The sequence below is a fragment of the Pipistrellus hanaki genome (assembly GCF_964339955.1).
Source record: "Pipistrellus hanaki genome assembly, chromosome: 10".
Classification (NCBI taxonomy): domain Eukaryota; kingdom Metazoa; phylum Chordata; class Mammalia; order Chiroptera; family Vespertilionidae; genus Pipistrellus; species Pipistrellus hanaki.
Window position 1 is genome coordinate 44,782,150 of NC_140512.1, and position 17,028 is coordinate 44,799,177.

At 38.5% G+C, this 17,028-nt stretch overlaps 1 protein-coding gene across 4 annotated transcripts in view; it reads left to right on the forward strand.

The window, feature by feature from the left end:
• Positions 1-17,028, forward strand: part of TPK1 (thiamin pyrophosphokinase 1) — a 187,957-nt gene that overhangs the window by 99,865 nt on the left and 71,064 nt on the right. For all 4 annotated transcript variants that reach the window (XM_084896553.1, XM_084896552.1, XM_084896554.1 and 1 more), the window contains one exon: positions 1,191-1,337. In XM_084896553.1, the coding sequence (XP_084752679.1) occupies positions 1,191-1,337 (147 nt within the window). The remainder of the gene's footprint in view (positions 1-1,190; positions 1,338-17,028) is intronic.

Genomic DNA, 17,028 nt, shown 5'->3' on the forward strand with positions numbered 1-17,028 from the left:
CTCGGTCACCCCTAACTGCCCTCCCCTGCTGGCCTGATTGCCCACAATTGCCCTCCCCTGCTGGCCATCTTGTGGTGGCCATCTTGTGCCCACATGAGGGTGCCCATCTTTGACCACATGGGACAGCCATCTTGTGTGTGGGAGTGATGGTCAATTTGTATAATATCTCTTTATTATATAGGATATCCTGGAAAAGTATTTTCAACAACAGGGAAACATTTAAATTAACTATGTTATAGTAATAAGAACTGCTCTGTTAAGTGAAAAAAGTAGCAACCAAACTACATATAACAATAACAAAAAATATTAATCGTAATACAAATGTAATGATACCCAAAATAATGAAGGTAATGGAAGAATAGGACTTTTTAAAACTATCACAATGTTATAAAAGATGTTCCAAATGCTTTACACTTATAACTCATGTGATTTCCTCATTTAAACCTTACAACAACTCTATTAATTGTCACTATTTACATGTGAACTTACAAATGAGGTACAGAAGTTTAGGCACCTTGCAGGTTCAGTTGAGAGACAGTACAGGTCCTCAAGATACTAGAATTCTAGTAGGTGACAACTGGTAAAGCGGGCTCAGTGTCCATTGCTGGGTGTTATTAAGTAAGCACCAACAGGTGTGCTCTGGGAGTACATGCGAGGCGCACCAACTACAAAATCAGGAGGAACACATGGACAGAGTTTTGAAGGAAGAGTTGGCTGGTTGGTCAGGTGGGAAAAATGTAAAATTTGTACTTGAAAGAATTGGTCTTGAAACTTGACTCTGCCATTTATCAATTCTGTGACCTTGAATAAATAAAGTCCTTCACCTAAACCAGAGAAATGGTATCTGCCTTTTTCTTTATGGGTTATCTGATAAACATGTAACATCAGAAGCTCTATTGAGGTATTTGATACTATTTAGTTATTTAAAACTAGAGGCCTGGTGCATGTGATTCATGCACGTGGCCTGTGGGGATTGGCCTGCTGTGGGAGCACTGCCCATCCCAGTCAGCTGAGTGGTGTTTCCACTGTGGGAGCACACTGACCACCAGGGAGCAGCTTCTGCACTAAGTGTCTACGCCCTGATGGTCATTGCGTGTCGTAGCAACTGGTCATTCCACCATTCAGTCGCTGGGCTTTTATTATATAAGATCTGTTAACAGTTGACTCCAGTTTTGCTTTGCCTTGCTCAGGTCAATGTGATTGTGACAATGGGAGGACTTGGTGGGCGTTTTGACCAGATCATGGCATCCGTGAGCACCTTGTTCCAAGCAACTCGCATCACTTCTTTGCCAATTATAATCATCCAAGAGGAATCTCTCATCTACCTGCTCCAACCTGTAAGTGCAGAATAACTATAATGTCAGTAATTTGCTTCCACTACACTTGTACCATTGAGAGACCAGGAGAAAACATCAGCTCCGTGTGGGTTGTTGAGCCATGAGCGAACCTGACCATGTTTGCTTACTTTTGCCACTTTAGTCTGTTGCCTCTGGTCACTAAACAGGAAAAAATGTAGGGGAGAAGTCTCACAGTGTTCATTCTGTTGTACCCAGAAAAAAAAAATGCTGTAACTTTTAATCAAATTGACTAAGAATTAAATTTAATATTTTTGCATTTTGAGCAGCCGAATATGAGAAAAATCTCAGAGGAAGAACAAAGCTTGGCAAATATTTTAAATGGAATTCTCATATATTTTCAGTGTTGTCATAATTGGAAACTCGGATTGATTTTGTTAAGCATTTTTTTTTAAATCTTTAACTTTCACTGTTGTTAGGCTGCCTTTTTATTAACGTAACCGTCTGTGAATAAATTTCTAATGACCATGTCATTCATTTCCAATCATAAATATTGAGGAAATTTTTATTAATGTAGTGCTTAGATCAGGCTTCTTAGTAAGTGAGATCTTATAAGGTTGATTATTGGATTTTAGTTTTAAAAAATAATCATTTGGTAACAAATTTTAAAAACAGTGAACTTTTTATTTTTTGCCTCTTAGTGTAATGAACTACTTAAGATTTTGCTTCTGCTCCATCTGCAGTCATTACCTATAATTTGTTTGGTTAATAAAGTGGGTATAATGTGTGCTCACTGTTGTTCAGCCACATTTGCATTTTTTCTGCATTGTCTGGAACTGTTGCTTTTGGGACACTTCTGAGATGTGGAAGGTGAGCTGAGGATTCAGTTTCAAATTATATTGTCTTCTTATGTAGTCAACAGTTATGAAAATGACTAAGAATTAAATTTAATACTTTAATTTTAATTAGTGTGTCTGCTTCTGCCTGTTGTACTGCTAGGTAGTTGAGGATTTAAAAAAAAAAAAAAAGTGGCATAGCATCTTTGCTCTCCAGTCCATGTTCAGTGAAACAGACACTTACAAAATTCTATAATAATAAAAGTGTAATATGCTAATTAGACCGGACATCCTTCCGGATGACCTTCCAAATGAAACTGGGGCTGTGAGAGAAGCCCAGGTCCTGGGTGTCTGCCGGCAGCGGGGGGAAGGAAAGGCTACTCTTACACGAATTTCATGCATCAGGTATCTAGTATAAATAGAAAGCGAGATTAAAACATAGCTACATAAAGATGATGAAAGAGTATATAACTTGGTCAAGGGTATGGTAAAGAAAGGCTTCACAGAAGCACTCACTCAGCTTTTATTTGCTCCATTTGTTTAACAGATATTTATTGAGCACTTGCTACATACCAGGCACTTCTCCAGAAATACAGCAGCCAGCTACGCAGAGCCCCTTTATTTCATGGAATGTACATTCTGTTGAGCTAACATTGCACTAGAAACTTTAAGGATGAGTAAATAGTTGCTATGGGAGATGATGGCAAAGTGATTAAAGCCAGTGGCACCACATGTGTTTAAAGGCCCAATTGGACCTGCCTTGTGTCACCTTCAATGGAAACACAATTACATGGTTCCAAACCAACTGCATGGCAGTGTAGGAAAGGCCATGGCCTAGGGGAGGAAACTGTGTGATCACAGAACAACATTTCTCTCAAATGTTCAGTGCAGACACTGAAGTGTGGAGAGGAAGTCTGGATCGCAACCCTAATAATCTCAAGGAACATAATTCTTTGTATTTATCCTATCTAATAAAGAGGGAATATGCTAATTGCCCTCACACCATTGCAAAGAGGGTGGAATCCACAGCCAATAAGAAAGGAATATACTAATTGACTGCTCCACCCTCAAAGATGGCAGTGCCCATAGCTACCAGATTGTGACACCTAGTCCCCTCAGCCCTGCTGGGGCAGCAGGCACGTGGCAAGGCTGGGCCCGCCTGCCTCCAGAGTCCCCCAGTACCTTCAGGCACCCAGGGTCAACCCAAGGCACAGGCAAGGCCTCGGATGGCGGCTGCCCAGCTGCCCAGGGCTGTCCTAGGCTCAGGTAACTAGAACCAGGCAAGGTGTGTGCTGCTGGCAGTGGCAGCAGCAGTGGTGTGATGGGGCGTTGCCTTTCCCAGATCACTGGGTTGCCTACTGCCCCTGAGGGCTCCCAGACTGTGAGAGGGGGCAGGCCCGGCTCAGGGACCCCCCTCCATTGCATGAATTTTCATGCACCAGGCCTCTAGTAAAGTATATTAAACTTTAGTTTCTAAAGCAGAGCTCCCAGTTTTCCAAAGGTAGTGATCATAGCCTACATGCCCCCAAATAGTGATTTTGATTTTGTCCCATTGAAACATCTAGAAAATTATCTTACCCTAGAACAATTATTACATAGTGTGGGTCACAAAAGTCATGTAGGCCAAAACCAGTTTGGCTCAGTGGATAGAGCGTCAGCCTGGGGACTGAAAGGTTCCGGGTTCGATTCCAGTCAAGGGCATGTACCTTGGTTGCAGGCACATCTCCAGTAGGGGGTGTGCAGGAGGCAGCTATAGATGATTCTCTCTCATCGATGTTTCTAACTATCTCTCTCTCTCTTCCTCTCTGTAAAAAATCAATAAAATATATTTTTAAAAAAAAAAGTCATGTAGGACCACCCCTGTCACATAGAGGAGTGGCAGTTCAGCACAGACATGCCTGTGGCTCAGCAGTGCCTGCTTTGCTCCTTTGCCCTCAATTCTGGGGAAACCTTCCACAGACATATGCTAAGTCCCTGCTTCAATCACTTTTCCTCAGAGAATAGTAAGACAGTTGCTAACCCAAATGCAAAAGCCAAGTGAGTGTGCTTGAGGGTTTAAGATAGGAACCAAATTGCTTATAGTCTGTGATATTTTTAAGCAGCTTTAATCTCCACAGTATTATTTTTAATTAAGCTAAATCTTGGATAAACTTAAGGGTACATCCTGCCTTGTTACTTTACCCCTAAATTAAACCAAAATAACTCTGAGTTCTCTTCAACTCTAATAAAATCTTTATTAAGAAGATTCAATGATATTATCATTGAGTTTTGCTAAAATACGTCAAAAGTGGGAAGATTCAGTATAAATGTTAATTATTATGAGTATCGTTTTTGAGGACAGTGTCTTCTAGAATTAGTTTTATAATTATAGTTTGTGTGAAATTGAAGGTAATAGCAGGCCTATTCCCTGTGAGGAGTGTTAGGTGCTCAGAGTCATGTCTGTCTCACTAACCATGTGGAATATGAGACATTGTCTGGGGACTGTTTTTGTCTGATAAACACTTTAGTGCTGTGTCTGCTAGGTGATTTAAAAAGCTGGGGTAGCCGTAGACCATGAGGCTGATAGGTACTTCTCTTGATCTTTCTTTAAGTAATCTTGATCTATCTTCCAGTAATCTGAGTGTCCACACATGAGACTCTCATGAAACTGTGTTGTATAATTAAGTAGTCTTCATTCATTACAGTTATAGTTGTAGTCATTTGGGACTAACTTGCATGTCTAGTTGCAGTTCACTTTAAAATCTGCATTTTAAAATAGAAAATTAAAAATAGAATGCATTATAGCCAAAACTGGTTTGGCTCAGTGGATAGAGTGTCAGCCTGCGGACTCAAGAGTTCTGGGTTCGATTCCTGTCAAGGGCATCTACCTTGGTTGCGGGCACATCCCGAGTAAGGGGTGTGCAAGAGGCAGCTGATCGATTTTTCTCTCTCATCGATGTTTCTAGCTCTCTATCCCTCTCCCTTCATCTCTGTAAAAAATCAATAAAATATATATTTTTTTAAATTAAATTTTAAAAATAAATAAATAAAAATAGAATGCATTATAAATCCTCCTTGAAAAGTAACCATCTCCCCTTTAATTCCAAGTATGTGTTCTTAAGAAGAATCATGGTCTTTCACGCACAGGAGATTTTATGAGATTGGAGAGAGAGAGTGCAGACATGAAGTTCCCTGAGGTTAGTTACCAGGTGGGCCTATTCCCTGTGAGGAATGTTGGTTGCTCAGAGTCATGTCTGTCTCACTAACCATGCAGAGTGTGAATGGCTCTCATTTTCTGGTCTCTGTTTCTACAGATACATTAGCTTCTGTACACTGAGCATAAAGTATCTTTTATTGGCAAGTTTTATGGCAGTCGGTAATAGGATTTATGGCCAAGAAATGAGATGTCCAGGAGTTAATCAGGCGTGCCCTTTACATGATCCTAAACCTTGCTCAGTGATTGTGATTGAGGATTTCAGAATCTGATGTAGGAGAGTGGTGTTATTGAGCAAACTTCTGTCAGTTTTTATTTCACTTGAAAAAGCTTCTAAATATGTTGTAACTATTTCTTCCTGGTGGTTTTTTTTTGTTTTTTTTTTTATATATTTTATTGATTTTGTACAGAGAGGAAGGGAGAGAGATAGAGAGTTAGAAACATTGATGAGAGAGAGTCATCGATCAGCTGCCTCTTGCACACCCCCTACTGGGGATGTGCCCGCAACCAAGGTACATGCCCTTGACCGAATCGAACCCGGGACCCTTCAGTCCCCAAGCTGATGCTCTATCCATTGAGCCAAACTGGTCTCGGCATCTTCCTGGTGTTCTTAGTCTGGTTACTATAATTGCTTTTGCCTCTCATGGGATCAATTAATTACTATATAGGTTCCTGATACTTTATTCATTGTACATATGTAATGTTGATAATGAATATGATAGAAATGTTTGAGTAGTCTGATAGAAAGAAACTACATTTCATAATGCACATATGGCATGGATGATGATTTCTGCTAATAACAGAGGGCTTGGGTCTGTCTACCCCCATGTCCACATGTCCAGTACAATGTCATAGGTGGGACCAGAGAAGTGGTTCTCAGAGTGGATTGGAGTGAAAGGACAGGGGGTTCCCAATTCTAAACCATATCAGTAATCTTGTCACCATTTAATACCTAGTGATAATTCCTTTCTTTGGAACAGCCATTATTATTTTGTTTTTCCCTTGTATGTTCTCATATATTTTGTTGTTGTTGCTTGGCCTTTTAGAATCTGTGATGTAAATAGTGTAAATACTTGGAGATCATTTCATGGAGGAGCAATTGTATGGACTTAAAAGTAAAGTGCTTTGTCCAAGGTTATACATAATATTTCTTTGAGAGAAAATTATGCTGAAATTGAAGGTAGATCTCATGCAGTGAGAGTCTGAACAAAGGATCACTATGCATTTTACAGTATATCTACAAATGGCTTATCATGCTGACCTAAAACCACCCGATACCTTCAATAAATAAGTAAATTTATATGTAAGTATGGGCATGAAGAAGAAATTATGAATTTTGTTAGGATGTGTGCTTGAATGTCTCCATTAGAGGAACCCATAGGGAGGAGTCAATATTATGACCAGGATTTTGGATTAGGCAGCTGAGTGCTGTCCTTTGAGATAGAGAATGTGAGGAGAACAGGTCAAATTGGAAAATGGACAGCTGACTTTGATATATATGGAGTTTAATCTGTCTTTGTTTTGTTTGTTTTAAAATTAATTTAAGAGTGAACAAGATACAGACATCAAGACACCATTTTTTGTTCCACTTATTCATGCATTCATTGGTTAATTCTTGTATGTGCCCTGGCCAGAGATTGAACCTGCAACTTTGGTGTATCAGGACAGTGCTCTAACCAACTGAGGTACCCAGCAAAGGCCAGGTTAATCTATCAGGGAACTGAGTAGAATTGCCTAAAAGAAGATAAATATACATATTGAGTCCCAGGTTGGGTGTTAGAGGCTGTGACTTCCTCCCTTATTTCCCAGTTGGCAGTGCTGTCTTCCTCATTTGCTGGAAGCTCATTTGGGGAAGCCATAGCTTTTAGTGGCTGGTAGCGTGTTAGTTCTCTTGAGCAAATGAACTAGGATAGGGTGGCAGGGCTGGCTATAATGAAGTCTCAAGGGGAAAGGAGTGAAATGACAGCCCTGATACCTGTCACTCACCCACACAGCATACAAGCTTTTTGACCTTAAAGAAATATTTCACTGGGGGATGTTTATAAAAAGATGGCATCAGCAAAAACCTTTGGTGATCACTCAGTGACTCCAAAGCAGCCAGGGAGGAAATATCAAATCCAGCCCTCATGCAAACTGTTTAAAAACTTATTTGAACATTGGCCTTTCATTTTCAACTATGAGTGGCTGAGAATCGGTTTTGGAGATTTAGGCAATCCATAAGAGGACTGTGTGTGGGTATGACAGTAGAAAAGATCACATCAGCATTTATCTGAGCTCTGTCATCATAATTTATCATAATCCAATTCTAGCAAAAGTCCTGGAATATTGGATGCCAGGTGTCATCTTTTCCTTGATCCCCCTCCCAGAGTCCTCTGGCAAGGACACAAAGCACACAGTGCCCTATATACTTAGTTCAATTGAGCATTGCTCAGGCATCTTTTTTATTGAAATCAAAGGTTGCCAATGCTGTACCAATGAGCTGTGAAGTGATTTGCGTTTCACCAGCAGGGAAAAGAGATGAGCTTCTGGGAAGAAGACAGCCACAATGCAAATTTCTGTATGAAGAGTTTCCTACAGCTACGGGTGGGATGTATTACTGCTCATCCAATTAAGGATACCCCAAACTCTCCCCTTATATTTTGGAGCTGTGTGTTTATTCCAAAAGAGATCTAAACTGAAAGGGAAGAAAAAGTAGAAAATTTATATAAATAAAGTTAAGCTAGTAGGGCTGAAATTCCAGGGCACCTATTCAAACTATATATTCTCCCTGGATATTTTGAAGCTTTTCCAAGGAACAGTGTATGCTGCCTCACCCTCGTATACACACTTGTACAACACATGTAACATACATGTTCACACACACACCAAGAATCTCACCTCTTCTAAGCCAATCTTACTGGAAGGAAAGTAAGTATTCTATCTCCCAAGTGTTTGAGGAAGGATGTGTTTTGAAGACCCCTCTTGTATACCATATTTTTCTATGTATATGACACCCCCATGTATAAGACAACCTCGACTTTTCCAACCCAAAATTAAGAAATCAACGTTTTAAACTTTTTGCTGGTTTTCCTCTTAAGGCCTTCTTCTTTTTTGGCAATTTAAGGAGTTGTTCTTCCTGTTTTTTCCACTGTCTGATCATACATACAGTCAATGGGAGGAGGTCCAAATTGTCCCTCTGCAGCTCTATTGCCATGCTCTTTTGCATAGCTGATTACATTTAGTTTGAATTTTACAGAGTAAGACAATTGCTTATTGGTATTTATCTTTTTAAAAAATATATATTTTATTGATTTTTTACAGAGAGGAAAGGAGAGAGATACAGAGCTAGAAACATCGATGAGAGAGAAACATCGACCAGCTGCCTCCTGCACACCCCCTACCGGGGATGTTCCCACAACCAACGTACATGCCCCTGACCGGAATCGAACCTGGGACCTTTCAGTCCGCAGACCGACGCTCTACCACTGAGCCAAACTGGTTTCAGCATGGTATTTATCTTTTTATTTTTTGACATCTTTATGGGCTCAAAACTTTCTGGTCCCTGTTGCATCTGGGCACTCTCCGCCTAAAGCATCAGCTGAGGTCAGTAACAATATGGCTAGTGATTGGAGGAAGCCTGTTTGACAAGGTGTGGGCAGTTAAACACCCTCATGGCTCACACCTTGGCTGACTTCCATGTATAAGATGCCCCTCAGTTTTCAGTATAACAATTTTAGAAATAAATAGCATCTTAATACATGAAAAAATACGGTAGCTGTCTTTTAGGAGCTCCACTTTGTTCTTCATAACTTTGTCATGATCAGCATAAAGATATTTGACTTAATGCATATGGAATAGGACGTTAACAACAAAGTTTATAAAAGTGCATCTGAGTCAGGAGCAAAGTTAACAAAGAAGAGTATAAGCAAGACACACACACACACACACACACACACACACACACACACAGATTGAGATTGAAGATGCCCTGGTTTTATATTGTCTTCAGATATTGCTGATATGATGTCAAGTATTGTAGATAGGATAACCCAAATGTCAAAGATACTGAATATGAATACTCAGCTGAAATCTCTGGAGAGCCTGTATGAATTATAAAATGGCCTATGTACCTAAAAGGCTAGAAAATGACCAAAAACAATATTGTTAGAGTTCTACAGCACCTTTGGTTTATGAAGTACCTCATCATCACCTCATCTGATTCTCAGCAGTTGTGTTAAGCAAGCGGTCAGGTACAGTGCTCCTGTTTCTCACATGAGATTATGCATAGAATCACATTGTGAATCTGTGCTAAATCCATGAGAAATCTGGGAATTTTCCCAGTTCTAGTCATGTGCCTTTGGCTTTATAACTCTCACTTAGAATCCACACTTATTCTCTGAATGTCACTAGACCTTATGGGGAGGGCTCAAAAAGAAAGGATTGCAGGTTCTATGAACCTGGGTATGATTCATAGCTATTTTTTCTTTCCTAACCAACTTTTTTTTTAAAGGAAAATTGTTAAATATACAGAGACTTTAGAAGAATTGTATAATGAACGACATAGTCCAACCATTTTTAACATTTTTACATTTTATCATACAGGTTTTATCAATCTAGGTATAGATGTATTTGGGTGGGTAACCATTTGGCAGTAAATTTCAGATAGCACATTATGTTATCCTAAATACTTCAACATGGGAAGTGTATTTAGAAAGCAAGGCCCAGGTAATGCTCTCTCAGCAAAAAAAAAAAAAAAAAAAAAAAAAAAGGTATATGTACTAATCTGTATATCTACCCACATTTATACATATGTAACCATCTATATTTGTATTAAGTTTAACATGACTTCTTATTGTTGCTTCCAACTCTAATCCAGTAACACGTGGATCATTTTATTCTCCCTTTTTAGTCTATAATGTCCCATTCAACAATGAGAAACCTAGATCCCACCATCTGCATCTGTTTACTTAATTCAATTCCAATTTAAATGTATAGCAGCACTATTAGAGTTGTTAACATGTGCCTTGGAGAAAACAACTTGATCAACTAGAGTACAGTCTTTACCTGCAGTTCCTTTTGACTTTAATTTTACAGACTTTATTGACTTTCAGATTCACTTATTTCAACACTTTTTCTTCTCCTTTCATTAAGGTTACTCATTATGTTTGTGAAAGAGTTAGATTCTCTTGTTACAATATGTATTTTTCCCAGGATCCCCTAATTCTTTTTGATTTAAAATTTGCAGACAAAAAGGTTTTTTCTTTGTGTTAGAAAGTTCACTGGTTTTGACAAATGCATGCTGTCATGTATCCACCATTGCGGTATCAAGCAGTATAATTTCACCACCTGGTGATCCCCTTCACCTATTCATCACTTCCAATCTCCCCCAAACCCTTGGGAGCTACTCATCTTTTTACTATTTCTATAGTTTGCCTTTCCTGAGTTTCGTATAATTGGAATCCTACAGTGAATAGCATTTTCAGACTGGCTTGTTTTGGTTCACTAGAGGCCTAGTGCATGAAATTCGTGCATGGGGGGTTGTGTGTCCCTCAGCCCAGCCTGCACCCTCTCCAATCTGGATATCCAACTGCCCCAGTGGGATTGGGCCTAAATGGGTAGATGGGCATCCCTCTCACAATCCAGGACTGCTGGCTCCCAACCACTCACCTGCCTGCCACTCTGATAACCCCTTTCCACTCCCCTGCCAGCCTGATTGACACCTAACTGCTCCCCTGCTGGCCCAATTGCCCCTAACTGCCTTCCCCTGCTGGCCCGTTCACCCCTAACTATCCTCTCTTGCAGGCCTTGTCGCCCCCCAACAGCCCTCCCCTACTGGTCTGGTCACCCCTAGCTGCCCTCCCTTGCAGGCCTGGTCCCTTCCAACTGCTCTCCCCTGCTGGCCATCTTGTGTCCACATGGGGTTGGCCATATTGTGTATTGGAGTGATGGTCAATTTGCATATTACCTCTTTATTATATAGAATATAATTTATATATATATATATATATAATTTATATATATATAAATATTTCTTTATATAATTTTAATTTATCTTTATATTGAAAGTTTTACAAATATCCCCCTTTTTTTCCACATTGACCCCTTCTAACTCATACAACCCCTATCCCAGGCCTTTACCACACTATTGAACCCCCCCTCACCTATGTGCCTTTATGGACTTGTATGAGCTTTTCATATATATCTAGAAAAGCAGATCATAAGGTCTATGTTTACTTTATTTAACTAGTTCCAGATTGCACTCTAGAATGGTTTTACAATGCCAAGCCAGAGTGTAGGAGGGTCGTTATTTTTATTATTATTATATTTATAAAATCATCACCATAGCCCTACCAACATATAAATGATAACATGTCTTCATTTCATGTTTAAATTCTATAAAATAACTCAAGATGACTCTCATTAAATTTATTATAAAAATACATAATTTTGATGCAAATCTATGATACATTCATGGGATTCACTTATCAAATACTGAATGTTATTGTTTCAGAACCATCTTTTATCCTACATAATAAAAGCCAGTGTCTGAATGGCAGAACAACTGCTCAACCAGTTGCACTGACCACCAGGAGGCAGATGCTCAATGTAGAAGCTGCCCCTTGTGGTCAGTATGCTCCCACAGTGGGATAACTGACCGGGATGAGCAGTCGCTCAGAGGGCAGGTACACAGCTGCATGGCTGACTGGAATAAGTGGCACTCCCACAGTGGGCCAATCTCCACAGGTAACGCCCCCATCAGTGCCCAAGTGTCGTGCACCGGGCCTCTAGTTAATGTATATTTTTATTGATTTCAGAAAGGCAGAGAGAGATAGGGAGGGAGAGAGAGATAGAAACATCAATTATGAGAGAGAATCATTGATTGGCTGCCTCCTGCACGCCCCCTACTGAGGATTGAAACCACAACCCAGGCATGTGACCTGGACTGGAATAAACCCAGGACCCTTCAGTCTGCAGGCTGATGCTATGTCCACTGGGCCAAACCAGCTAGGGCCAGAACCATCTTTTTTAGAAGAAAATGCCTATGAGTATCTAAATATGCATCTTTTAAAAGATGAAAACAAACTTTTACTTCAGAATTATTACTTTTAAAATCAAAACTTTAATTATTAGATGCTTTTTAACATGAAAACAAGACACTTGGATACAATTTTTGCTATGTTTGTGATGTCAGGAATTTATCTTGGGCAATTTCTGGGCTGCAAACAACAGAAAAAACAAACATTTGAGTCAAATAATAATGCTAATGTATGTTTTCTCTCTCTCTCTCTCTCTCTCTCTCTCTCTCTCTCTCTCTCTCTCTCTCTCTCTCTCTCTCTCTTTTTAAGCCATACAAAAGTCATTAATTCTAGATTTCTCTCAGACTAATGTTTTACAAGGTTTATTTATTTTTAATTTTCATTAAATAGGAGTTATTTCTGTCATGCACAATTGTATGCCCTCTATCATTTATCTTTTTGTGAACCATCACCAATTTATTATTACATACATATACACATGTTTTGTAAAACAAATCCCTCCCTTTTTTGTTTTTTGTGAACAATACTAAAATTCTAATTAGGATATACAGTCATTAACACACAAATCTATGGTTTTATATCTTAAAGTATATTCATGATCTGATTTTTATTATTTAGGAGGAAAGCATATTATCTTAGCTATTTAAGTTTACAGAGGTGACATTTCTTCCACAGAAGCTGGGACCATCAGTGAAAAGACAAAACAAAGAAAATCCTTTTTTAAAGTACAGAGGGGTGAAAATTAAAAAGCCTTATGTTATTGTACTGAGCAGTCATAAAAATGACTGGTGCACTTTCAAGCATCATTTATCAAGCTTACATTTAAGAGGGGGAAATCATATTGTCCACCCATATTCATTTAAGTGCATAGAATACTTGTCATAACCTAGATGCAAAGTCTGAAATGTAAATCCGGACACATCTCAGTCTTAGCAGCTCCTCCTAGCACACCTGAGCTCTGCCCACCTGCATGCTGGAGCTCTGCCTGCTGGTCTGCTCTGATTCTTTCACATTGTCACCCATCACTCCTGACTTTGCAGTGTTGTCAGCTTTTACATCTCCCCTTACTTTAAAACCAGATGAATTTGAGTTTCCTGTTTGGTAAGAAACACTGAAATATAATATATCAGGCCTGCTGCTCTTGCATTAACACATTTAATCTTCATGGTCAAGGGAAAAGCACTTTGTCATATTCAGGTCAGCCCTTAGAACTATATTTCTGAGAGCTCATAAAATGTTGTATTTACCTTAATTTTGCACTTTCTACACTTTTCTGTGCCCCCTCTGTCTCCACCACACCATGAACACTTTTCAAATAGCAGAAATATTTTGATTTTTCAAATTTGCTCCATTTGACTATGTAAATTTAGTTTAGAAGAGAAAGAACTGGGAATTAAAAATGTGCTAATACTTAAAAGCATATAGATTTTATATATTGTTCTTTCACTTGCAAAAGTGTGTTATTTATGTGAACAATATTTAGATAACAGCTTTCCTCATTTGAGGAGGTAATACCTATCTTTACTTGTTGAATGCTTTCTTTTTTGAAAGTGAAAGAATTGGATGAGGTTGTTTACTAATACTCAATGCTAATAAGGCATCATTTTTAAGCTCCAAGAAGAGGGACAGAGGGACATAAATATAAACAGTTTCAATGGGGAAAAACTTGGCTGATTTTTAAAAATCTTTTTCTACTTTAAAATATAGATAGATTTCAGAGAGGAATGGAGAGGGATATTGAAATATCAATGATGAGAAAGAATCAGTGATTGGCTGCCTCCGCATTGGGACCCGGTCTTGACCTCCTGGTTCATAGGTCAACACTCAACCACTGAGCCTCCATGGCCGGGCCCCATTTTCTACTTTTTAATGTCAAGTTGTCTCTTGAGGAAAAGAAAAGAAGTCGGATAAGACAGTTTCTACAGAATGAATCCTAACTTTTCTCTGTTGGATGTAATGGCAGCCTAGCTCCTATTACTCCAATGTCCAATGTTTCTAAATATTGAACAATTAATTTTTAAGTGACTAAATTTTTTTTAAATAATTGAGAATTTAAGATAACCACAAAATTACCTTTTCCCAATAACTTCTCATGGCAGTTGTAGTGTCCAACTTAGGGTCAGAAGATGAGAGTTCAGATTTTAACTGCTACATGAATAATATATCCAACAGCAGCTCTGTGAAATTTACAGAGGTGCTAGGATGTAAAATCATGGCATTTTAAAGACAAATAGCAATTTGATTGTATTGATATTTCTTTCATGTAATAGGCAGTGTTATTGAATCTGTGTTTTGACTGTAGCCTTAAGTTATGACAGCATGAATGGCCTTGAATGGGGACTGAGGCTGCATGGGGTAATGTAGACAGGGGTGACATATTAATGTAGGTTATGCAAAAGCACTGCATAGAAATTGTAACCTGTCTTCTGCCTCTTGTTTTCTCTATGGGCTTATCTGACAAAATTAGAAAGTAATTATCAAAGGAGACTGTGTCACCCTGAAAGTACATCATTCACACATTAACCTACTTAAGTCATTTTTTGTTTGTTTGTTTGCCAGGACAAATAATGCCAAAATAGCTAAGATGTAGTTATTGAGAGCTATGTGCCAAGCACTGCTCTAAGTGCTTTATGTGTATTAATTATTTAATCATTGCAGTGACACTGTGAGGTTGCACTGCTCCTCTGTTTTACAAATGAGGGGATTGAGGAATAAAGAGACTAATTTACTTGTTCAAAGTCATACAGCCAATGAGTGGCAGAACAGCATCTGATCCCAGACAGTCACACCCCAGAATCCACACTGAGTCTCACTATAGTGTGTTTGCCAGCACAGTGATAAACATAAGCTAAAATGTAGCAACAGAGATGAATGCAAGGGTTTTCTTATAAAAGTCCTCTGAGTGGTCCTTATTAGGATTGTATTAATCCTTACTGAGATAAACAACTAAGTGGAAAAGCAACATTTATTTAGAGATAAGTAAAGAGATAACTCACTGATTGACAACCATGCCTACAGATGAAAGATCCTGAGCTTTTCAAATGTTTTTCACCCAGGATGGTTTTCAGGTTCTACCCCAGTTGCATCCATGTGTGTCAGAGGAAATGCACAACTACCATGACTATTGGGACGTTAAATGCCAGACATTTAAATAGGATGCTACTAATTATTAGAAAAAAGGTTTCTAATGACCTACCTCTAAATGTTCCCTACAACAAATAATTACTGGCATCTATAAAAAAATTCAAAATATTTTGTCCTTTTTAAAAAAATATGTATTTTACTGATTTTGTACAGAGAGGAAGGGAGAGAGATAGAGAGTTAGAAACATCGATGAGAGAGAGTCATTGATCAGCTGCCTCTTGCACACCCCCTACTGGGGATATGCCCACAACCGAGGTACATGCCCTTAACCGGAATTGAACCAGGGACCCTTCAGTCCCCAAGCTGATGCTTTATCCATTGAGCCAAACCGGTTTCGGCTATTTTGTTCTTTTTTTTTTTTTTAACATCTTTCTTTAATTTTGAGGATTTTTTCTAAGTAGCTAGTTGCATATATATATATATATATATATATATATATATATACACACACACACACACACACATACATACACACACACTGTGTGTGTGTGTGTGTGTGTGTGTGTATATATATATATATCACTTCCATTATGTTATTGGCTTTTAGTATAGTGTGCCCAATAACACATTTTTTACTTTGGAACAAAAAAGTCATGGTAGGATTAATTGGTAAACAAATACTAAGTCTGTGATAGTGTTTCATTTGGATTTGGAGAATGAAAGAAGACAAGATATTAAAATGCCAGTGATATTCAAGACAAAACCTTTATTTATTTATTTTTTTTTTAGTCCCCAAAGACTGTTTTCTTACAGATGACTTCAGAAATTGAACCCTCCAAACATCCTCAGTGCACTAGCTTTTCCAATTTCAAGCACTCAACAATGGGAATGTAGTGCTTTTCTTGTCCAGGTCTAGAGGAAAAAGTGCCATCAGTTATTTAGAATCTGATTTATGCCTTTAGAGAATAGCTGCCACTGTGATTTCAGGGAAGCTGGGTATCCAGGAGCAATTTTCAAAGGACTGAAAGCTGGTGCAGGGATATAAATAAACTTTGAGAAGCTCTGACCTTTCCTGTCAGATGATAAGACCATAAATATGTTGGTAATTCTGCTTTGTTGTGATTACCTGTCCTTTTCGGTCATTGTGGAGTTTCTAGGATACCATAAATTGGTACCAGCAAAACTAAAACAAATTTTTTATTATATAAACAAAGTTAGAAGTAGAGAAAATATAAGATAGAGAACACTGGAAACAGCCCCTTGTGAATTGCTCCTGAATTATGTGTGGAGTTCAAGGACCCAATTTTGGAAACTTTCTATTACCCCAAACAAACTTAAAATGACATTTGGCCACATTTTATCATCTACTTAAGTGGTATTAAGTAACTTTGGGAATAGGAAGACAGGTAGTTATTGTACAATATTTAATGCTTTTTCCTCCCACCATGCGAAATTCTTTATGAAATATGGTTCACTTTAATGTAATCTTTTTAATTAATCACATACATCATAGGGCATTTTAGTATATATAGTGTTGCTAAGCATAAAGTGTCTGTTTGATTGTCTTATCTATCTTAATTTCATTAAGAAGAGATTTAATGATT